Source organism: Staurois parvus, unplaced genomic scaffold (assembly GCF_062004578.1).
Source record: "Staurois parvus isolate SC_StPar_1 unplaced genomic scaffold, SC_StPar_1.0 ptg000288l, whole genome shotgun sequence".
NCBI classification, from domain to species: domain Eukaryota; kingdom Metazoa; phylum Chordata; class Amphibia; order Anura; family Ranidae; genus Staurois; species Staurois parvus.
The window spans coordinates 1059100-1082241 of NW_028318084.1; the positions used below are offsets into that span (position 1 = coordinate 1059100).

The 23142-nt window shown below is 41.3% G+C and overlaps 1 protein-coding gene across 1 annotated transcript in view; it reads right to left on the reverse strand.

Moving 5' to 3' along the window:
• Window positions 1-8431: 8431 nt before the first annotated feature.
• The window catches only part of LOC149458301 (mediator of RNA polymerase II transcription subunit 1-like), a 48899-nt gene continuing 34188 nt past the window's right edge, over window positions 8432-23142 (reverse strand). Inside the window, exons 12-18 of the mRNA XM_089682388.1 lie at window positions 22505-22629; window positions 19419-19519; window positions 16639-16837; window positions 14083-14178; window positions 13808-13916; window positions 8977-9350; window positions 8432-8673 (exon numbers count right to left, since the gene is read on the reverse strand). Of these exons, the coding sequence (XP_089538514.1) occupies window positions 8432-8673; window positions 8977-9350; window positions 13808-13916; window positions 14083-14178; window positions 16639-16837; window positions 19419-19519; window positions 22505-22629 (1246 nt within the window). The remainder of the gene's footprint in view (window positions 8674-8976; window positions 9351-13807; window positions 13917-14082; window positions 14179-16638; window positions 16838-19418; window positions 19520-22504; window positions 22630-23142) is intronic.

Sequence of the window (23142 nt, forward strand, 5' to 3'; positions counted from 1 at the left end):
TCACTGTATTAGTGTTGCTGGCAACTTCCGATAGTGTTAGCGCCCCTCCCATATAGCACCAGTTTGCCCGCTAGTACACCAGTAATCCCATTTAACCCCTTGATTGCCCCCCCCCCAGTTATCCCCTTCACTGCCCTGTCACCAGCGGCATTGATTACAGTGAACAGATTTTTACTCGTCACTGTATTAGTGTCGCTGGCGACTTCCGATAGTGTTAGCGTCAGTTAGAGCCCCTCCCAGATAGCGTCAGATTCCCGCTAGTACACCAGTAATCACATTTAACCCCTTGAACATGCTCACTTGCACGCTAAACCTCCATTGCTAGTATAGTGTCCGATTGGATCAATATATTTGATCAGATCAGCGCTATACCAGCGTTCATATTAGTATAGTGTCCCCAAAAATGCAGTGTTAGCGGGATCAGTCCCGACACCTGCCAGCACCTGCGTTTAGCCCCTACGCTTACCCCCCCCCCTCTCCCCCAGCAAGTGCAGTGTCAGTAGATAACGGTCACTTGATACATTATACACAAAACCGCAGTGCTCACAAATCAGGCCTGATCTCTGTTAGGAACTGCTTGAACCACTACAAAACATTTACCAACAAGTGCTGACAGCCAGGCGCACTTTTTACCGTGAGTCGCACTATGTATCTATAAATTTAGTGGCCAAAATGTCCAACCAAAGGTTGCACTTCAACAACACACTCAGTCGTCCTCGGGGTGACCCTGAATTTGACCGGCTCTTCAAAATTCAGCCCCTCGTAAATCACTTTAACCAAAAATTTGCAGATGTGTATACTCCCCATAAAAACATCTGCGTTGATGTGTCCCTCATTCAATTTTCTGTCTGACTTGTATTCAAACAGTATATCGCCAGCAAGCGTGCCAGATATGAGGTCAAATTGTAGAAGACCTGTGAGAGGGCAACAGTCTATACTTATAAGTTTCGGATTTACGAGGGAAAAAATAGTCATGTGGAGGCCCCGGATGCCCAGACTACTTGGGGAGCAGTGGCAAGATAGTTTGGGACTTGGTGTCATCCTTTTTCCATATGGGGTACCGCTTATAAGTGGACAGTTTTTATTCCATATGGGGTAGCACTTATACGTGGACAATTTTTATTCAAGCGTGCCACTATTTAGACATTTGTGCAATCTTGGAATTTGTGCATGTGGCACCGTGCGACCTAATCACCGGGGCTTCCCTCAATGGCTTGCAAATACCCGTCTTAGAAAGGGGGAAAAAGCCTGCTTGAGAAACGAAGAATTGCTCGCAGTGAAGTGGAAGGACAAACGGGATGTTTTCCTCCTGTCTTCCATTCACGCAGATACGGCCATCTAAATTTCCACGGCAGCTGGTGTTGAGAAGCCCCTCTGTGTCCACGATTATAACCTTAACATGGGAGGGGTGGACTACAACGACCAGATGATGAAGCCGTATTTAGTTTCCCGAAAATCAAGACATTGGTACAAAAAAAAAAAAAAAAAAAAAAAAAAAAAAAAAAGTGTATTTATTCCAAATTGGCTATATATAACTCTTTTGTTCTTTACATAGCAACTAGAGATCTTCCTGGAATTTTTGGAAGGAATCTATCATCAAGTCCCTTTTGTATCCAGGAGGTGCTGCGCCCCAAACCCCCAACCCAGATGCAGTTAGCCGGCTGCATGAGAGGCATTTTCCCGATGCCATTCCTGGTACCCCAACCCAAAGGAACCCCCAAAAAGATGTCGTGGCTGTAGAAAACGTGTCCCTCCTGTCCTGCCCAACCTGGCCTCTGCGTCAAGGGCTGCTTCTGTCGCTACCCATGCACTAGTGGACTATCAGTATAGGGTACAGCAAGGCACAGTTCAGGGCACAATTATACAGGGTTTCGAAAGATGTTAGGTAGTCAGGAAATTGGCTATCGCATTTGGAGAGACCCTACCATCTGTTTTTAAAATGTTTAAAGTTTTAAAAAACAAAAAAAAATTAGATAGTTTTTCTTTGTTGTCATTTTTGTTATTCTACTTTTACTGTTTTATTGTTAACCATTTCTGTTTGCAGGATGCTTTCAGCTGCAGCAATGACCAGTTTATTCTGACAGCAACAGGAACTTGCTCTCAGAATATACATAAATCAGTGTGGGCAGCAGTATCGGATGAGATTTTTCATCCGCAGTTAAAAAAAAAAAAAAAAAAAAAAAAAAGAGCATATATTCTCTGAAGCATGGGGGCCTGGGGTGGCCAGTGGGTGGATGGCCCCTATACTTCGGCATATATATTTTATATTTGTTGGCACATTTCATGTGTGCCCACCATTAGACGTGGGTGGATGAAGGGAGGTTTTCTAATTTTGGGCATACCACCACACACTTTTCTTTGCAGAGATATTTCAATTATAAAGTTGTTTTTATTGAGCTACTGTGTTAAACATTGTTGATTTCTTTGCAGGCATTTCAAACTGCAGCACCGACTTGTTTATTCTGACCGCAACAGGGTCTTGCTCTCAGAATAGACATAAGTAGGTGTGTGCAGTGCTGTTGGATGAGATTTTTCATCCGCAGTTAAAAAAAAAAAAAAAGGAGCATACATGCTGAAGCACGGGGGCCTGGGGTGGCCAGTGGGTGGATGGCTCCTATGCTTCGGCATATATATTTTATATTTGTTGGCACATTTCATGTGTACCCACCCTTAGAATACCTCCCTGCATCCACCCACTTCTAACGGTGGGCATACCACACACTTTTTCTGGCAGAGATTTCTTCTTTATGCAGCCTGTGGGCTGAATGGGGAAAAAAAAAAAAATTTACTGGACTTTGAATGGTTATACCAGGGTAATCCTGGTATCGTTTTTTTTGAGCTAGCGATGGGCTTTCATGTGAGCGTTGACCTTGTGCCAGTATGGAAACAGCGATTGCACCATGCATGTGAGGTATCACCACAAACGTCAGATCAAGGGCAGTAATTATAGCGCTAGCCCTCCTCTAAAAGCCTTTACAAGCTACTATGTTAGATTTACAAAGCGTTGCCTATAGATATTAAAATTGTATGAAGATTGTCGCCATTGCACAGGGCATGCGTAATTTTAAAGCATGTCATGTTTGGTATCCATTTACTCAGCATAGTATCATCTTTTATAGCTTACCAAATAATTGGCCAATATATTGTGTTTTTGTGCATTTAAAAAAAAAAAAAAAAAAAGTGTATAATTTTCAAAAAAAAAAAAAAAAATTGCGTTTGAGGTGTTCACTTCAATTTCCTAGCAAAAATACAGATTTTTTTTTTTAATGTGAACATAAACGTAATTGTTTTAAAAGAACCGCTGTCTGTGTAGCATCATGTACCCTCTGAATCTGTGGGCCCAGCCCTCGGCTTTCCTTCAATTTTTAACTTATAAGGTGACCATACACTTGAAAGATAACTGCCCTTCAAGAATGTGAACATGCCTTTAAGTGGAAAGTTTGCTCCATCCAGTGCCACCCACTCACTGTGATTGAGATTTGTGATGTCTGACCCCACACATTAAATACCTAAATCTTTCACTGGCATTCATGGTGCATAGTGATCTCCTACCACAAAATAAAGACTTCAAAAGGTTTTTGTTGAGACGGGGATACGAATATAAAGTAAATTGCTTACCACAGGGCCTTACGTTGCATTGTTAGCACAACTCCAGCTCTGCTTCAGCTTTGCAATATGTAGCTGTAGGGAAAACTAGCCCAGCAAGTCATATACAAAGTAAGAAATGAAGCTTCAATTGGAAATTACATTTTTTTTTTTTTGGAGGGTGCAGAGGACCATAGGATTTACATTTATTGTATGGTTCCAATGATATCATTTTCTACATTTCTTTTATTTTAGGAAGGTTATGTAGATGGAATTGACGCCGAAAAGGAAAATTTAATTGCAGACAGGTTTCAACCTAGGATATACGTTGGGAGTAAACATGCTAATGCCCTGTGGAGAACTTCGAGGGACTATTGGGTATTGGAATTTTATGGTTTCATGTAAATTTCTGGTGCGCTTGAGTCGATTGTACTTGAGTACTGCTTAGACCTTTAAGAAGGGGACATTCCACAAAAGCTTGTCCTCAAAATTGTATGTTACTGCAAATAAAAAAAGTATCACGGACAGTACTCAATTGTTTCTGTTGGTGTGTGTTGAGAACTTTCGTAAAAGGGATGCTTGTAAATCCAGTTTATCTTTTCTTGTGGAATCTAATACAATATGCAAATTGAGAATGGAGGGCCTCTTATAAAATTTCTGGCCACTTCACAAATCGATTACCTCCACTCATCCAGTATACTTCATTTGAGGCATTGGTGATGTCCTGGTATTCAAACACCTCCAAAAGCAAAGTCTTAAAACTGTACACCCCAGCTCACTTGACCCTCTGTGTTGTTACAAATACTTCTTTTCCAGGAACATTGCTGGCCAAGTATTGGTTGGAATCTAAAACTGCCCATCTATGTTGAATGGTCCCCAATTTTATCTTCAGTTTAAACTAAATACATTCTTGGTGCTTTAAACAAAAAAGGAGTATGAAGTCTTGCAGTCTATTTTCTTTAGAGAATAGTCACAGCCCTGGTAGAAAAGCCTGCTCCTTTCCAGCTTGCAGAAGTGAAGGACCTTTTGTTTTCTATATGACATCAGGGGGTTTATTTACTAAAGCTGGAGAGTCCAAAATCAGACTCCCTTCTGCATAGAAACCAATCAGCTTCCAGGTTTTATTGAACAAGCTGAGGTTAGAAGCGGATTGGTTTCTATGGAGAAGGGAGTCTGATTTTGGACTATCCAGCTTTAGTAAATAAACCCCCAGGGGTCTGTCTGTAGAGGTCTATCATGATTCCGATTCAAACCTATAGCTCTGTAATCAACAAAGTTCATGCTTCCTGCTGATTGGGGACTCTAGATTTGACTCAGCAGAGGTGTGTTGGACCTCTGCAGAAAAATCCCTGTTTCCACAGATTCCTTCCCTGCAGCATGCTGGCGGAGGACTGGCTTTCTAAAGAAAGCCAACTAACATTTTGCAAACTTTTTTTTGACACAGCTGGGATGTATTTATCCGATTTAAAACTAACAGTTCGGCTTTAAGGGCTCATTCACAACATGGTACAGAGACATCAGTTTTTCTGCACACGTTCTGCAAGAACACAAGACATCTATTATTCTCTATGTGCCCTGTTCATGCCACAACACTAGCATCACATGCAGATTTTTTTTTCTGTGCAGAAACCTCCAACATGTATAACACTCATTGAAGCATGCAAAAAAACTGATGGAAACTGACATGCAGATTTCACTTGCAGAGACATCAGTTATTCTGCGAATGAGGCCTAATAACCGCAATATATACATTTGTAAAAAGTAGGCAGTTTATGAAAACAGTTATGCATTAAGCCTTTTGACTGCAGTCTGTAGATTATTGTTCTCAGGTATGGTATCCCTTTCTGAGAAACCGTTAACCTATGTTCCATTTTAGAACTAGGGCCTGCAAAAGCTAGTTTTACACTAAAGAAATTTCACACAAAAATTCTGACTGTACAAATGTACAGTAATTCAGATTATACTGTCACTGGCTGCTACACATAGACTTGTCCCTTTTCAAGAAATACTTAGTAAAGTAGTTGGATATGGAAACTTAAAGTGGTTCTAAAAAGGTACAGATTGTCTTTTTAAACAACATGTCATACTTACCTGCTCTTCCCGGGTCCCCCTTGGGCGCTTCTGGCCCCTACCCCCTGCGGAGTGCTCTCAGAGCAAGCAGGCCTGATCCTCCTTTTTTGGGTCCCCCACGAGCAGTTCTTGCCCCTCGCTCCTGTTAAGTGCCCTCAGTGCAAACTGCTCACTCCTGAGCCGCCTCCGTATGTACAGTGGGGATCGAAAGTTTGGGCACCCCAGCTAAAAATTTGTATTAATGTGCATAAAGAAGCCAAGGAAAGATGGAAAAATCTCCAAAAGGCATCAAATTACAGATTAGACATTCTTATAATATGTCAACAAAAGTTAGATTTTATTTCCATCATTTACACTTTCAAAATAACAGAAAACAAAAAAATGGCGTCTGCAAAAGTTTGGGCACCCTGCAGAATTTATAGCATGCACTGCCCCCTTTGCAAAGCTGAGACCTGCCAGTGTCATGGATTGTTCTCAATCATCGTCTGGGAAGACCAGGTGATGTCAGTCTCAAAGGTTTTAAATGCCCAGACTCATCTGACCTTGCCCCAACAATAAGCAGCATGGGTTCTTCTAAGCAGTTGTCTAGAAAACTGAAACTGAAAATAGTTGATGCTCACAAAGCTGGAGAAGGCTATAAGAAGATAGCAAAGCGTTTTCAGATGTCAATATCCTCTGTTCGGAATGTAATTAAGAAATGGCAGTCATCAGGAACAGTGGAATTTAAAGCAAGATCTGGAAGACCAAGAAAAATATCAGACAGAACAGCTCGCAGGATTGTGAGAAAAACAATTCAAAATCCACGTTTGACTGCACGATCCCTCCAGAAAGATCTGGCAGACACTGGAGTTGTGGTACACTATTCCAATATAAAGAGATACTTGTACAAATATGGTCTTCATGGAAGAGTCATCAGAAGAAAACCTCTTCTACGTCCTCACCACAAAAATCATCGTTTGAACTTTGCAAATGAACATATAGACAAGCCTGATGCATTTTGGAAACAAGTTCTGTGGACCGATGAGGTTAAAATTGAACTTTTTGGCCAGAATGAGCAAAGGTACGTTTGGAGAAGAAGGGGCACAGAATTTAATGAAAAGAACCTCTGTCCAACTGTTAAGCATGGGGTTGGATCAATCATGCTTTGGGGTTGTGTTGCAGCCAGTGGCACAGGGAACATCTCACGAGTAGAAGAAAAAATGGATTCAATAAAATTTCAGCAAATTTTGGATGGTAACTTGATGCCATCTGTGAAAAAGCTGAAGTTAAAGAGAGGATGGCTTCTACAAATGGATAATGATCCTAAACACACCTCGAAATCCATGGGGGATTACATCAAGAGGCGTAAACTGAAGGTTTTGCCATGGCCTTCACAATCTCCTGACCTCAACACAATTGAAAATCTATGGATAGACCTTAAAAGAGCCGTGCGTGACAGACAGCCCAGAAATCTCAAAGAACTGGAAGACTTTTGTAAGGAAGAATGGGGAAAGATACCTCAAACAAGAATTGAAAGACTCTTGGCTGGCTACAAAAAGCGTTTACAAGCTGTGATACTTGCCAAAGGGGGCAGTACAAGATATTAATTCTGCAGGGTGCCCAAACTTTTGCAGACGCCATTTTTTTGTTTTCTGTTATTTTGAAAGTGCAAATGATGGAAATAAAATCTAACTTTTGTTGACATATTATAAGAATGTCTAATCTGTAATTTGATGCCTTTTGGAGATTTTTCCATCTTTCCTTGGCTTCTTTATGCACATTAATATAAATTTTTAGCTGGGGTGCCCAAACTTTCGATCCCCACTGTATATGGGACGCACAGAGCATGGCTCAGTCCCACCCACAACTCCATGCTCACTGGCTGAGATTGTCTCAGCCAGTGAGGAGAGAGACCCGGGAGAGCCTCTGCACTCATGCACATCATGGGACCAGGCTCAGATAAGTATTGGGGGGGGGGGGGGGCGGTATTGGGTGACTGAACATTTACCTTCACGCATTCTATAAAAAAAAAACTACACGTCCCATAAAACACCTTCACCCTTTAGAACCACTTTAACTTAAGATGCATATTCAGCAACTTTTTATTGTTTAAATGCTGAAAAATAAATTGGACTTTTAATAACAAGTGTCTGAGAGCAAATCATCCAGCAGTCATTTTTGACCTATGACAGCCTTCCTTTGTCATGATGGCAAAGAGTATTTGTATGGTTGCTGTGGCAACATTATTATACCTGTGTGCAAGCTCTCATGATAATTTTTTTGAGAGGGAAAAGGAATATAGAAAAATATTTGTGTTGCCATTTTTTAAATGCTTCTAAAAATATTTGTTCCTTGATCGTCTCCAACCCAAGTACTTGTCATGAATAGGACAAAACATCCACTGTACCAAGTCCACATAACATCCAAACCTCAGCACGGTAAACTTGGTTAGGATGAGCATGATGGCCTGGTACCATACATGTTTTCTCAAAACAGGTTTATTTAGGAGAGGTATACCAATTATTCAATAACCACCACCATGCCAATGGTCAATGTTTGGGTGACACTGAAGATGAATGTACAAAGGGATCTTCAATCAGCTTATCAGAACCCCAATGAACTGCATAACAATGAAATTCTTCCACAAAATTTACAGGTTTCTTGTCACTGAAAGTCTGGTTATTTGTAAATTACTAAGGCTAGGCTACTCTTATGCGCCATTAAAACCACACAACTCAGATTTTTATGCATGATTGTATTTAGAACATTCATAGGAACCAATCAAGACAGACTGTTTTCAGTAGCTTTCATCCATTTCCTGTTCAGGAACAGATCGAGGCATGGCAAAACCTGATAAACTCATGCTCAGTTCTTCTGCTATGCTTGAGCTTAGCTCTCCTGTGATACTGGAGCTTGAATTGTCACCTATATTGGGACTGGGGCCTTCTGCCAAGATTGGGCTGAGCTCCTGTGCAGTAACAGAATTCCGATCGTCTGTAAGGCTTGAGCAGGACTCTTCAGCAAGGCTAGAATTTGGCTCTTCTACAACAGTAGGACTAACTTCTGTAGAATTTAGCTCTTCAACAGTAGGACTAACTTCTGTAGAACTTGGCTCTTCTACAACAATAGGACTAACTTCTGTAGAATTTGGCTCTTCTACAATAGTAGGACTAACTTCTGTAGAACTTGGCTCTTCTACAACAGTAGGACTAACTTCTGTAGAACTTGGCTCTTCTACAATAGTAGGACTAACTTCTGTAGAATTTGGCTCTTCTACAACAGTAGGGCTAACTTCTGTAGAACTTGGCTCTTCTACAACAGTAGGGCTAACTTCTGTAGAACTTGGCTCTTCTACAACAGTAGGGCTAACTTCTGTAAAGTTATAATATACCTGTTCAGTAAAGCTAGAATTAGATTCTTGAGCATGGCATGGGCTAGACCCATATGAATCAACAGAATGAATGGTGCCATTGGTTTCAGGGAACAGTTCCCCATTGTGATCATAGTCTGGGCAAAGAACATTTTTACCATGAGTGGTTTGCTGTTCTAGTTCTTTGTTGCCCACTGGATCATTTCCCAAATTCAGGCGAAATTCAGTCTTAAGTCTTAAAGATAAACCTTCGTCACCTATTGAGTATGGCATTTCCATTTCAGCAACTTTCTCTTTGCACACCTTCTTGAAGATGGCTCTCATAGTGATGGGAATTGACATACAACTGAAAAATTGAAGATGAAAGAAAGAATTTAGGATTAAAGCAAAATTGTAAAAGTTATTTATTTTTTTTATTAAAATACATGTTGTTATACTTACCTGCCCTGAACCTTCTCTTCTGGGGTCTCCTGCTGGCACTCTAGCCTCCCCTTCTCTGAGTGACCCCATAGCAAGCCACTTGCTATGGGAGCACTTGTGTGGGATTGATGCAGAGCCAGGCTGTGTGCGCCTATAGACACACACACACTTGCTCGACTCTGCCCCATTTTCCTCAGCCAAGCTCGTGAATACAGGAAGAGGGAGTGCAGTGCAGGGCTGCCGATAGCTACAGCTCTGACCAAGAGTGATGGCAGGTAAGGTGGGGAAGGGGCATAGACCGTAGAAAGCTTTTTTTTTCACCTTAAAAGCATACAATATTCATGTACCATTATTTTGGATTTAGGAATCTGCTGTCACTTCCTGATAAGTCAGGTCCCTGCTGAAGTGTCGTTGCACATGCGCGAGACTGATTGACTGCGAGGAGTGTCCTGAAACCCCCTGGGATGTGTGACACAAGTATCCTTGCCTAGGAAAATCCCCCTCTTTCAGTTAGGGAGGGATGGATGGAATATTAGAGAAAGGTACATCATATCCTGCTGTTCTTCATTCCGTGGAATCGAACGGATAGTTTGTGGGTTATTATGCGTTTGCTATGGTTGTCTCATGCAACTTATGCTTTATGTATATTTTGAGACACAGAATGCCCAGAGGCGGCTTTGTACACTTTTTATTCTCTACAAAGTTAATAAAATAGACTTTGTAAAATAAATGGTTTCCATAAAACGGTTTTCACTTTTCTTGTACCCTTTTGCTGCATATGCTTGCTGTTGAATTCCTGAATACTCTTTGAAGCCATCAACATAGCTCCCAACTGTCCCCATTTGAAAAAAAGTCCCTCTATTGGGTCTAATCTATAAAGCTGTATATAAAAATTGCACTATTTATATTTCATTAGTGTTTTACAGTGTTGTACAAATCCAACAATTTAGAAATTGGAAGAATAGTTTATTTCAGAAGCCAATATAAAAGGAATAGTAGTGGTAAGAAAAAAAAAAAAAAAAAAAGAAACACAAGAAAAATGTTTGCACAAAAAATGGTTAATCCCACAAATTTTTTTTCTCTTGTAAGGGTGTGTCCCATGAATACACACATTTGCTTATAGGTATCCCTCATTCCCATCTCAGAAAGTTGGGAGGTATGCCATTACTTGGCACTGGAGAACATGCATGGAGACAACTGCATAGCATTTCTTAGAGTTGCTTTCCTTATGGTGACAAACAGTGGAAAATGTATTATGTGTGTTAAAATGCCCATCTATGACAGGGTAAGTGCAGGGGACCATTTAGGGCAGAGTGTTGCCATCGAGGATCACCAGGTATTATTTCAGTGAAAGCTACAGATTTAAAGTGTCCAGGCTTTTTACCTTCATGCATTCTAACCTTTTGTGTGCAGCAGCCCCCCTAATAATTACCTGAGCTCCATCACGATCCAGCGATGTGCAGGCAGTTAGTCTGGCTGAAAAAAGATAAAAGTCCATCCAGTTCATTTATATAAAAAAAAAAAAGTCATAATCCTACACCTACAGTTGATCAAGAGGAAGGCGGAAAACCCAGCAAAGCACAAACCAATTTACTCCCGCAGGGGAAAAAAAAATTCCTTCCTGATCCCCCGAGAATCTGATATTCCCTGTATCAACTTTACCTATAAAAATGTTAGTAACCAGTTATATTCTGTGTATCTAGAAAATAATCCAGGCCTTTTTTAAAGCAATCCACTGAGCTGGTCAGAACCCACTCTTGAGGGAGTCTAATCTCCAAACATGGAAAGGTTTCTTCACAGTAAGAGCTGTGAAAATGTGGAATACATTTGTTTTCCTCCAGACATAAATAGTGCCCCTTGTCCTGTGTGATGACCTCAAGGTGAATAACTCTACACTGAGTTCACTATATGAACCATTGATGTATATACACACACACACACACACACACACACACACGTTGATCATATCCCCCTTAATCTGCTCTTCAAGAGAATACATTCAGTTCCTCTAATTTTTCCTCATAGTGGAGCTCCTCCATGCCTCTTATCAGTTTGGTTGCCCTTCTCTGCACTTCCTCCAGTTCCCCAATGTTCTTTTTGTGAATTGGTGCCCAAAATTGAACTGCATATTCCAGATGAGGTCTTACTAATGATTTGTACCTGGGGGGGGGGGGGGGTGATAGCTCTTTAAATACAAAAAAGTGATTTTTCAAAACACAAAATTTGTTGGAAAAAAAAAAAAAAACACTGCGCAAGTACTATAACAACAAATTGCAGCACCCACCATTTTATTCACTAGAGTGTCTGAACACCCAAACATATATATTTTTTTTAAAGCAAAGTAATTTCCTAGCAAAAAATACAGATTTTTCTTCATGTCAACAAAGTGTCAGAAAAGGCTTGGTCTTCAGGTGGTTAGAAGAGTGAGTGATGTGTGGCATAAACTTCTAATGCTGGGCATAGAATGACCCCACCCCCCAAAACTACCCCTTTTTGGAAAGTAGACACCCTAAACTATTTGCCGAGAGGCATGTTGAGTCAATAGAAGAATTTATTTTACCACAAGTTTTTGGAAAATAAAAAAAAAAAAAAAAAAAAAAAAAAAAGTATTTTACACAGAATTGTCACTTAAATGATTTATTGCTCACACATGTCATGGGTATATGTGGGATTACTCCCCAAAATACATTCCGCTACGTCTCCAGAGTATGGGGGTACCACATGTGAGAGATGTTTTGGCAGTCTATTCAAGTACAGGACCCCAAAATGCAATAAGCACCATCAGGCTTTTAAAAAGGGATTTATTTCCTCATTACACTTCCTGACTACCGATCACAGTTTCGGAGGCCCTGAAATGCTAGGATAGCACCAAACCCCCCAAATGACCCCTTTTTGGAAAGTGGACACCCCAAGGAATTTGATAAGCACGGTGAGTATTTTGCAGATCTCGTTTGTTGCCACAAGTTTTTGAAAAAAGAAAGAAAAACAAACATTTTTTCTTGATTTTATATATTTCAAAACTTTGTGAGAAAAAAAAAAAATATGAGAGCTGCAAAATACTCACCGTGCTTCTTATCAAATTCCTTGGGGTGTCCACTTTCCAAAAAGGGGTAATTTAGTGCTATCCTGGCATGTCAGGGCCTCTGAAAGCTTGAAGGTGCATAACTTCCTCATTTCACTTTCTCACTACCTATCAGTTTCAAAGTGGTCATTGGATTTCAGGCTCCTCTATGTGGCTAGGCCCCCCAAAAGTCTCACCTGTGGTATCCCCATACTTAGAAGAAGCAGAATGTATTTTGGGGTGTAATTCCAAATAAATCTTCCATGGACTTAATATGCCTCTCAGCATATTGCTTAGGGTGTCTACCTTACGAAAAGGGTAATTTGGGGGTGTTTGTACTATCCTGGTATTTTAGCACCTCAAGAAATGTGATGGGCAGTCAGAAAGTAAAAGCTGTGTAAATTGCAGTATCTATACCATAGTTCGTAGACGCTATAACTTTCACATAAAGCAATCAATATACACTTACTGGGATTTTTTGTACAAAAAACATAGAATAAATTTTGGTCTATGGTGGTATGACAAAATGGGTTTTTTGGATATTTTTTATGACAGAAATGAGAAAATATTGTTTTTGTTTATAGCGTGAACAGGGGCGGACTGACAACTCATAGGGCCCACGGGCAATAGGGGATCATGGGGCCCCTGTGTCCTTGCCCAAACGCAAAAAGCCTATGAAAAAGGTACCAGGGGCATCTCATGGGGCCCCCTACTGACCCGGGCAGTGCCCGAGTTTCCAAATGGTCAGTCCGCCCCTGAGCGTGAAAAATAATAAGCACACAGGTGATCAAATACCACTTAAAGAAAGCTCTATTTATGTGAAAAAAAACACAACATTTGTTTGGGTGCAGCGTTGCATGACCGCGCAATTACCAGTTGAAATAGTGCAGCGCTGTATAGCAAAAAGGACTGGTCAGGAAGGGGGGTAAATCCTCAGGAGGGCAAGTGGTTAAAGATTAATATTGCAACAAAGCCGTATTTTTAGTTGAACTTTTGACAGGCTATTCAACCGGTTTCCAAAAAACAAGATTTTGTAATGGTGCAAGCTCAGTTGATCCCATAGGAACAAATATGCATATTCTACAATTCATTTGTACAGCTGGCTGTATGCAACACCATTTTACGTTACATGCCCCAGTATGCCCATATGTGCATGCATTGACTATTGTATATAGTTTAGCATTTTTGGCTCTGCAAAAAACCAACAAAAACCAAACCAACAAAAACCAAACCAACAAAAACCAAACCAACAAAAACCAAACCAACAAAAACCAAACCAACAAAAACCAAACCAACAAAAAACAAACAACATTCCAGCTTACCATTCCAGAATCTTTACGATAAATTCACTGTTGCAAGGCAAGGGAGGGTCAGAAGAGCTGGTATACAGGGTGCTCATTAATTTCCTTGAGCTCAAGACTTCGACGACAACTGCACTTAACACAAACATAGGTTTGCTTTACAACATGGCAACATGCGCAGCAACTTCCACATCACATTTTATACAATAGGAAGCAAGATAAGTTATACTTTACAACACGGCAACATTTTAGGATATAGGAGACATTTCATTTTTTGTTCTTCCATAAACACATACCACACATAAGACTTCCACCCCTGGGATTCTGAAAAGAAACACTAATTTGTAAGTCTTTTTGCAGGGAGATTTCGAAGTGAAGTACGCTTTTATGATCTGCAAAAAAATAAAATAAAATATATATCTTAGGTGGTGGTTTAAATTTGTGGCCCCTAACCAGTGACTCAGCTAAACCTCCATTTTCAATGATTACTGGTATGTCCATGGCAGAATCTCTATAGGTGATCAAATACCTGCAAGTCTGAATTCATTTTGCACTACATGCAATCCTTAAAGTGTAAGTTGACCTTTATCATGAAAAAGGTGAACTAACATCAAATAACCTGACCACCCCTCCAGACCGCGCTGCACATAGCGTCCATGATGCCTCAGTTTGTTGTGCTCCCAGGCTCCTGGGGAAGACAAGAGACCCCTGAAATAACAAGAGGCAGACTGGGGGGGGTGCACATGGTGGGGCTGATTTACTATAATTGGAGAGTGCAAAATATGGTGCAGTTGTGTATGGTAGTCAATCAGCTTCTAACTCAACTTGTTCAATTAAAGTGATTGCGAAGGCTCAAAAGTTTTTTACCTTCATGTATTCTATGCATGTGTGCAGCAGTGCCCCCAGCCCCCTCAATACTTACATGAGCCCTATCGCGATCCATCGATGTGCTCAACAGTCTTGGCTGTCCCGGGTCTCTGCCTCCTCATTGGCTGAGACAGCAAGCGTGAGCCATTGGCTCCTGCTGCTATCAATAACAGCCAGTCAGCCAATGAGGAGAGAGAAGGAGTGGGGCCAAGCCACAGATCCATGTGTGAATGGACACACGGAGCAGCAGCTTGGGAACAGCCTGCTCGGGTGCCCCCATAGCAAGCTGCTTGCTATGGGGGCACCCGACAGAAAGGAGGAGCCAGGAGTGCCAACAGGGTACTCAAAACCACTGCATACAGCAGGTATGAAATATATATATATATATATATATATATATATATATATATATATATATATATATATATATATATATATATATATATAAATAAAAACATCCCCCCAAAAAAAAAAAAAAAAAAAAACCCTGAACCTTTAGTATCGCTTTAAGCACTCACAAAAAAAAACAACAAAAAAAAACAACAAAAAAAAAACCACACACAAGCCTGGAGGCGGATTGGTTTCTATGCAGAGTTGCACCAGATTTTGCGTTCTCCAGCTTTTGTAAAATCAACCCCACTGTGCCCCGTAAAAGTGGCTCTAAAGTTCTACCAGAAAAGTCCAAAGCCTTTGCAGCGGTCGGCTTGTTTGAACCCTTTGATTGGTATGACGTGTCACACCATTGTCAGTCTAAGGGTTAAACCTAAAAACCAAGAAGATTTCCCTTACTTGATTTCTTTTTTTCTTACCATTTGATTTTCAGTGCCATTTGGGAAAAATGAACTAGTGCATACTAATATATTTTAATCTCCTTTACAGCCAGAGCTCTAGTTTTCTTTTCCCATCACAGGCTTTCTGCAAACCTTTTCTGGGTCAATGACTGTACTGAAACCAAGGACAGCCAGGTAAAAACAGCATTTGTATGAGATGCTGAGCACTAGTAGCCTATATATTCCACTCAGAATAGATTTTCTATTTTTTCCTGTACATTTACAGTCAGATTAGGAACTATTTGAGTCTTTAGTTCTTTCTCAATACCTTTCCTTCTGAAGAAGCCAACAATCTGGCCGTTATGCAGAGGCTTTGGCTTCAATGCTTGTTGGGCTCCTTCACACTGGCAGCAATGCTTACTGCCCTCTGAAAAGTAACTAGTGGATCACTTTTCAGAGAGTGGTATAGCAGTGGCTGGCAGGCATTCAGAAGGTGGTACTGAAACCTCCCGATACACATTTTGTTTTTAATTAATTGGCAATTTTACAAAAATCGCAGGACTGTGATGCAACTGCAAGCCAAAAGTTTAGTTTGTAGTTGCATTGTGGCCCCACTGATCTCAATAGGCAAAGACCAAATTAAAATTTCTGCAGTCGCAAAGCTCAGCATCACGGCCATGGCATGTGTACAGCCCTGTCTGGCAGTAATGTTAGTATTCAGAAGGGCAACTGGGATGGCAGCAAAACTGCATCCTGTTTTTGCCCCCCCCTCCATGTGAAAGAGCTGGAAGTCCCTGACTTGGAACAATATATAAAGATTTAAACTCATTTGCTACATTCTTATTTTAGGTTTAAGACTCAGGAGCACTGAAGCCGGATAGGGACCGGCAGCTAACATTTTGAAAAGAAGCGGAGTAATGACAGCCCTCATATTTCTCTTATGAGAGGTGCAGGGGCGGACTGACAACTCATGGGGCCCCCGGGCAATAGGGGGATCATGGGGCCCCTGTGTCCTCACCCACACTCAAAGAAGGTGAAAAAAAAAAAAAAAAAAAAAAAAAAAAAAAAAAAGTACCAGGGGCATCTCATGGGGCCCCCTACTGACCCTGATCCCTCGGGCAGTTCCCAAGTACCTGAATGGTCAGTCCGCCCCTGGAGAGGTGTACCCAGTCTTTTCCTGGATAAAGGTTGTAATGAGAAGCAGAATAGACTTACCTTTAGGGTTCATTGTCTCAGATAAACAGCTTCTGAGCAAAGTACTGTACGCGGCTTGATATCGTAAAATTTCCAGGATGAATGGCACATGACTGTGGTGTGTGAAAGGTATTTTGCTGACCACTGCACCCATTACAGCACTTCCATTTTCACATCTACTGTTCAGTACATAACAATGGTCCATGCAACCTGGAAGAGACTGATGAGAAAAAAAAAAAAAAAAAAGTTAATTCATATAATACTTACATTAAAATAATGACCTAAATCTCCATAGAAATCATCTAAAAAAGGGCACTCTGGGAGTGTGCGGGAAATTACAGTAGAGCAGCGTCAGCAACAGAAAAAGTTCTTTTGACCGCTTAGAAAAACCTTTGCAATTGCTAGTATTTACCAATGTAAAACTACCTTCAGTAAAAAAAAAAACAAAAAAAAACAAACAAAAAAAAACAAAAAAAAACAAAAAAACAAAAACAAACAAAAACAAACAAAAACAAACAAAAACAAACAAAAACAAACAAAAAAAAAACAAAAAAACACAAAAAAAAAAAAAAACACAAAAAAAAAAACACAAAAACACAGGCTCAGCAGAGACCCCCTGCCCTCAGACGCCTCTATTCCAGCACTTCTGTATCCTAGATCTCCTTTATCGCTCACTGACAGTTGGTCTACATCCCCGGTTTTGATATTATGATTGATTCATTGATGCAGTCAGGGGCGGACTGATCATTTGGAAACTCAGGCACTGCCCGAGGGCCCAGGTCAGTATGGGCCCCATGAGATGCCCCTGGTACCTTTTTCATAGGATTTTTTGAGTTTGGGCAAGGACACAGGGGCCCCATGATCCCCTATTGCCCGGGGGCCCCATGAGTTGTCAGTCCGCCCTTGCCTATTCCTTAAACGTATTATTAGTAAACCACTAAAGGACAAGTTCACCTTTGGAACATGTTACATGTCACCCCCCTCCCCCCGTTTTTAGGGTGGAACATGTAACATGTTCCCATAACTGCAACCACCGCCCCCTACCTCTGGCAGATAGTACAGGGAGACTTCTCCCTGTACTGTCAAATTTGAAAACAGTGCGGCCGTGCGGGGCTCCACCCACATGGCTGCATCATTCATTCACAGACTTATTGAATGAGTGAACTGCAAGTCCCTACCAGGGGCAGACTGACAACTCATGGGGCCCCCGGGCAATAGGGGATCATGGGGCCCCTGTGTCCTTGCCCAAACTCAAAAAAGCCTATGAAAAAGGTACCAGGGGCATCTCATGGGGCCCCATACTGACCTGGGCCCTCGGGCAGTGCCCGAGTTTCCAAATGGTCAGTCCGCCCCTGGTCCCGAGAGCCTTAGCAGCTGTCAGTTTCTAGTTTTCAATGAACTACCACTGTGTTGTGGAGTGCCGTGGTAGGTAATTGAAGCTGTCAGAATATCTGTTTGGCCATACATCCCATACAGCAAGCAGATATTCTGACAGGTCTGCAGGAGACCTGCATGGCATCAGCAATCTATTGATCACTGGTGCAATGCTTTCCAGGCTCCTGTAGACAAAAATAACTGCACTTTACCTGTAAAAATGTGCATTTATTATTTTTGTCTGTAAGGTGAACTTATCCTTTAAGCTTTGACAAATAAAACATTTTTAGGGTGGAACATATAACATGGGCAAGCTCCTACACCTTCTCTACCCCTGCCCCCTCGTGATGGCAGGTGGGAGATCTTCTCCCCACACTTGTCACCATTTAAAAAGAGCGTTTTGTGAATTTTAAAAAGACTTGTGAATGAACAAAACTACACGTTTCATCTGCCACCACAGCAGACTCCTTGTAGTTCCCAATGAACTGCCACGGCACTGGTGAGCACGCTTATAGTTAATCTCCTTGCCGTTCAGTAACTGCCTGCCCATATGGGAGGTACGCGCATACAGCCGAGTATCTGCAGTGCTATATATATATATATATATATATATATATTTTTTTTTTTTTTTTTAATATAGGGATTACATTACCCCTTTTGAATTTTTCAGTCTGCTGAAGGGGATATTTCTAAATATACAATTATTGGCGTTTGGAAGACCTGTTTAACCACTTGCCCTCCAGAGGATTTACCCCCCCTTCCTGACCAGGCCATGTATTGCATTACAGCGCTGCATTATTTTAACTGACAATTGCAAGGTCATGCATTGCTGCACCCAAATTAAATTGATGTCCTTTTTTCGCCATGAATAGAGTTTTCTTTTGGTGGTATTTGATCACCTGTGCATTTTTAATTTTTTCTGCCATTTAGATAAAAAAAAAAAAAAAAATATATATATATATATATATATATATATATATATATATATATATATATATATATATATATATATATATATATATATATATACACACACACACACACACACATATACACATACACATATACAACAATTGAGAGAAAAAAAAAACCCCACACAAAAAAAAAAAAATCATTTTTGCTAATAAAATATGTCCAGTAAGAAAAAAATAAATAAAAAAAAACTAAAAAAACCAAATGTCGTCATAAGTGCCAAAATGTATTCTGCTACATGTTTTTGATAAATTTTTTTTTTATTTTTTACTAGTAATGATGGCCATCAGCAATTTATAGCAGGACTGCAGCAGGCTTTCTGACACTGGGGGGGAACTGGCAAAATAGACTTTGGGGGGGGGGGGGGGCATGAATTGGAAAGAGTTAGAACATTAACAAATTTTTTTGTATTATCCCTGTTGAGATTTCTAGCCAATTCCTGTAGGGAAACATACCACAACAAACTGGATTTCTCTATGGACTCCTGGTTGTTTAAGTTTTAGGTCAATAAGCAACTCGAGCAGTGGTGCTTGCTCCATTGAAACAACTGGAATGCCTACAATAAAAAGGAAACAGAAAGAAAACTAAAATTTATATTTATACACACACACACACACACACACACACACACACACAAATTGCCAAAAGCATTGGGATACCCCTCAAAATCATTGGGTTCAGGTATTCCAATCACCTCCATGGCCACAGGTGTGTACAATCAGGCACCTAGGCGTGCTGACTGCTTCTACAAAGGAGGTCCGTGCATTAAGCATGGTACCAGGATAGGTTGCCACCTGTGCAACAAGTCTATCCATGAAATTTCCTTGCTACTAAATATTCCACAGTCAACTGTTAGTGGTATTACAACAAAGTGGAAGCAACTGGGAACAGCAGCAACTCAGCCATGAAGTGGTAGGCCACGTAAAATAACAGATTTGGGTCAGCGCAATTGCTGAAAGACCTCCAAACTTCATGTAGCCTTCAGATTAGCAGAGCAGCAGTTCATAGAGAGGTTCATGGAATGTGTTTTCATGGCCAAGCAGCTGGATCCCATCCTTACATCACCAAGTGCAATGCAAAGCGTCGGATGCCGTGGTTTAAAGCACACCGCCACTGGACTCTAGAACAGTGGAGACGTTCTCTGGAGTGATGACGATTCTCTGTCTGGCAATCCGATGGATGTGTCAGGGTTTGGAGGTTGCCAGGTGAACGGCATTTGCCTGACTGCATTGTGCCAAGTGTAAAAAGTTTAGTGGAGGGGGATTACGTTGTGGGGTCGTCTTTCAGGGGTTTGGCTTGGCCCCTTAGTTCTAGTGAAGGGAAGTCTTAAGGCGTCAGCAAACCAAGACATTTTGGACCATTTCATGCTCCCAACTTTGTGGGAACAGTTTGGGGATGGCCCCTTCCTGTTCCAACATCACTGCACACCAGTGCACAAAGCAAGGTCCATAAAGACATGGAGGAGCCAGTTTGGAGTGAAGGAACTTGACTGGCCTGCACAGAGTCCTGATCTCAATCTGATAGAACATCTTTGGGAAGAATTCGTGTGGAGACTGCGAGCCAGGCCTTCTCATCTGGCCTCAGTGCCTGACCTCACAAAATGTGCTTCTGGAAGAATGGTCAAACATTCCCATAGAGACACTCCTAAACCTTGTGGACAGCCTTCCCAGAAGAGTTGAAGCTGTTATAGCTGCAAAGGGCGGGGCCAACTCAATATTGAACCTCGTGGGCTAAGACTGGGACGCCATTAAAGTTATTGTGCTTGTAAAGGCAGGCGTCCCAATACTTTTGGTAACATGGTGTGTATACATAACACACACACACAACTGCTCAAGCTCACCACTCACGCGTTTGAGACTCATATCACACAGGACTCTAGTACTCCACTGCCACCCCTCAAGTCTTTGCAAGGCACAGACACCCAAATCCCACAAACCTTCTCTACAACCACCATCCAGCTCCTGCTCTAGTGATTAAAAGACAAGTTTACCTTGCGTAATATGTCACACCCAGGGGCGGACCGACAACTCATGGGGCCCCCGGGCAATAGGGGATCATGGGGCTCCTGTGTCCTTTCCCAAACTCAAAAAAACCTATTAAAAAAAAAAAAAAAAAAAAAAAAAAAGAAGTGTACCAGGGGCATCTCATGGGGCCCCCTACTGACCCCAGGCCCTCAGGCAGTGCCTGAGTTTCCAAATTGTCAGTCCGCCCCGGTCACACCCATATTCAGGGTGAAAGATGTTACAAAAAGACCCGCCGTGTGTGTGTGTGTGTGTGCGCTAGTGGACACAAAGAAAAAAACAAAAAAAAAAGAAACAAAAGAAAAACAAACAGTGGCCTCATCACTCGTTCACAGTATTTGGTGAATGGGAAGGCTACATGTTTCGACAGCCTTTGCGGCTGTTGGCTTATAGTTCTCAATGAGCAACCATGGGGCTGCTGAGCTCTGTGGTAGTACATGATCCTTCCTGTCAGTGTGTATCTGCTTGCTGTATGATCACAGATACATTGACAGGCCTGCAGGATTCCTGCATGGCACCAGGTATCGGCTAAAAATCGCTAGAGCAATATTTTTCAGGCTCCTCAAAAAAAAAAAAAAAAAAGTATATGCACATTTTTTTTTTATCTGCAAAAAAAGTGCATTTATTGTTTTTTGTTAAACGTAAAACTTATTTAATCTTCCAGGGTCCTTGGATGCTGTCCAGGTTAGCTTTCTATGCAGGTGATTTTTACAACATTTTTCTGCATCTAAATTAAAGACCTCTTACAAGGCACACTTAGGATACTGCACTCTGGGAACATTATAAAACTCAAGAACATGGGTCAAGAGCTCTTTTACCTCCACACACGTTCTCAGCATTTTCTTAGGCATAAAAACTAGTTCCAGCATCTGTCACTGAAATAGGCTAACATTTCAACCTTTGTTCAGGACTCTTCATTACAAGGTCTTTGGAGCAACAACTTTAGCACACTATACCAAAATTCTTAACTTTAATGTGGCAATCCTTAAAAATAAAAGTAGTGGATTATCCAGCAAATGAGAAGACTATACATTTTGTGGCACATTAGATGGAGACTGAAGCCCACAGACTTCCTGGCACACATACTTTACTATTGCACTAGTGTGCTGTGGATCCAGCACTAGAAATGCAGAAACCAGTTCTACAACTTTGATCATCAAGTTACACTTCTAGTTAACCCTAAAAGGAGAAGCATCTAAACCAAGCTGAAGGGGCATCCCCAACACCAGGTGTGAGTGGAATGACAGCCAACCTCAGCAGCAAACTGAACATTTTGGTTCCTCATACTATTCCAGTGGAGCAGACAGTATGCTAGGAGATGGAAATTCCACAACCACTAGGACAACCTTGCAGAGTCAAAGAAAAGTGCACACGCCAACCCTCCAAGCACTTCACTTCTCCACACACAGCTCAGTATGATCCAAAGTAAAAGCCGCACACCCATGACGTCTTCACAGACAACATCAGCTGACAAGCACTTGGTCCCAACCCTCTATAAATAAGCCTCAAGAACTAAATACCGGTAATATTGTGAATCTTCTGGATTAAAGAAAACAATATTGGCTCTGGGTGTTCAAATACTAAGAAGAAACAGGCAGGCAATGCCATGGTGGACTCTTCTGTAAATGTTGAAAATCCGTGGATGCTGTAAAAAAATAAATAAATAAAATTGAAGAGAACTATCAGTATGGGAATAATAAAAAAGGTATGAGAAAATATACAAGATTTTGCTTCTTGGGCTTTATTTTCCACCTTGTAGAAGACTGTATATTACCAATAGCTGGGACCACTTATAAAATACTACATAGCAGCGAGCATTAAATGGCGGACCGCGGTCTGCGAATGGCCCCAGAAGTGCTGCTGCCCAGCCCACCATGACAGATCTGCCGCTGAGCAGGGTGGTCATCATGACAACTTGTGTGCACCTCGCCCCTTCCGGCTCATTGTCTCTCCGGCTCCCTGCCTGTACACAAGCATCCAGCAAGGATCCCGGTACAGCTCCTGTCTGCCCTCAAGGTAGAGTGTAGTATTACAGGGACACTGATGGGCACATTGAATGTTAAAGGTGCACTGAGATGGGAACATAGAATATGTGCCCCTTAACATAAAATGTGCCCATCAGCAAGCCGCTTATTTTAGGTTAAGGGGCACTCTGACG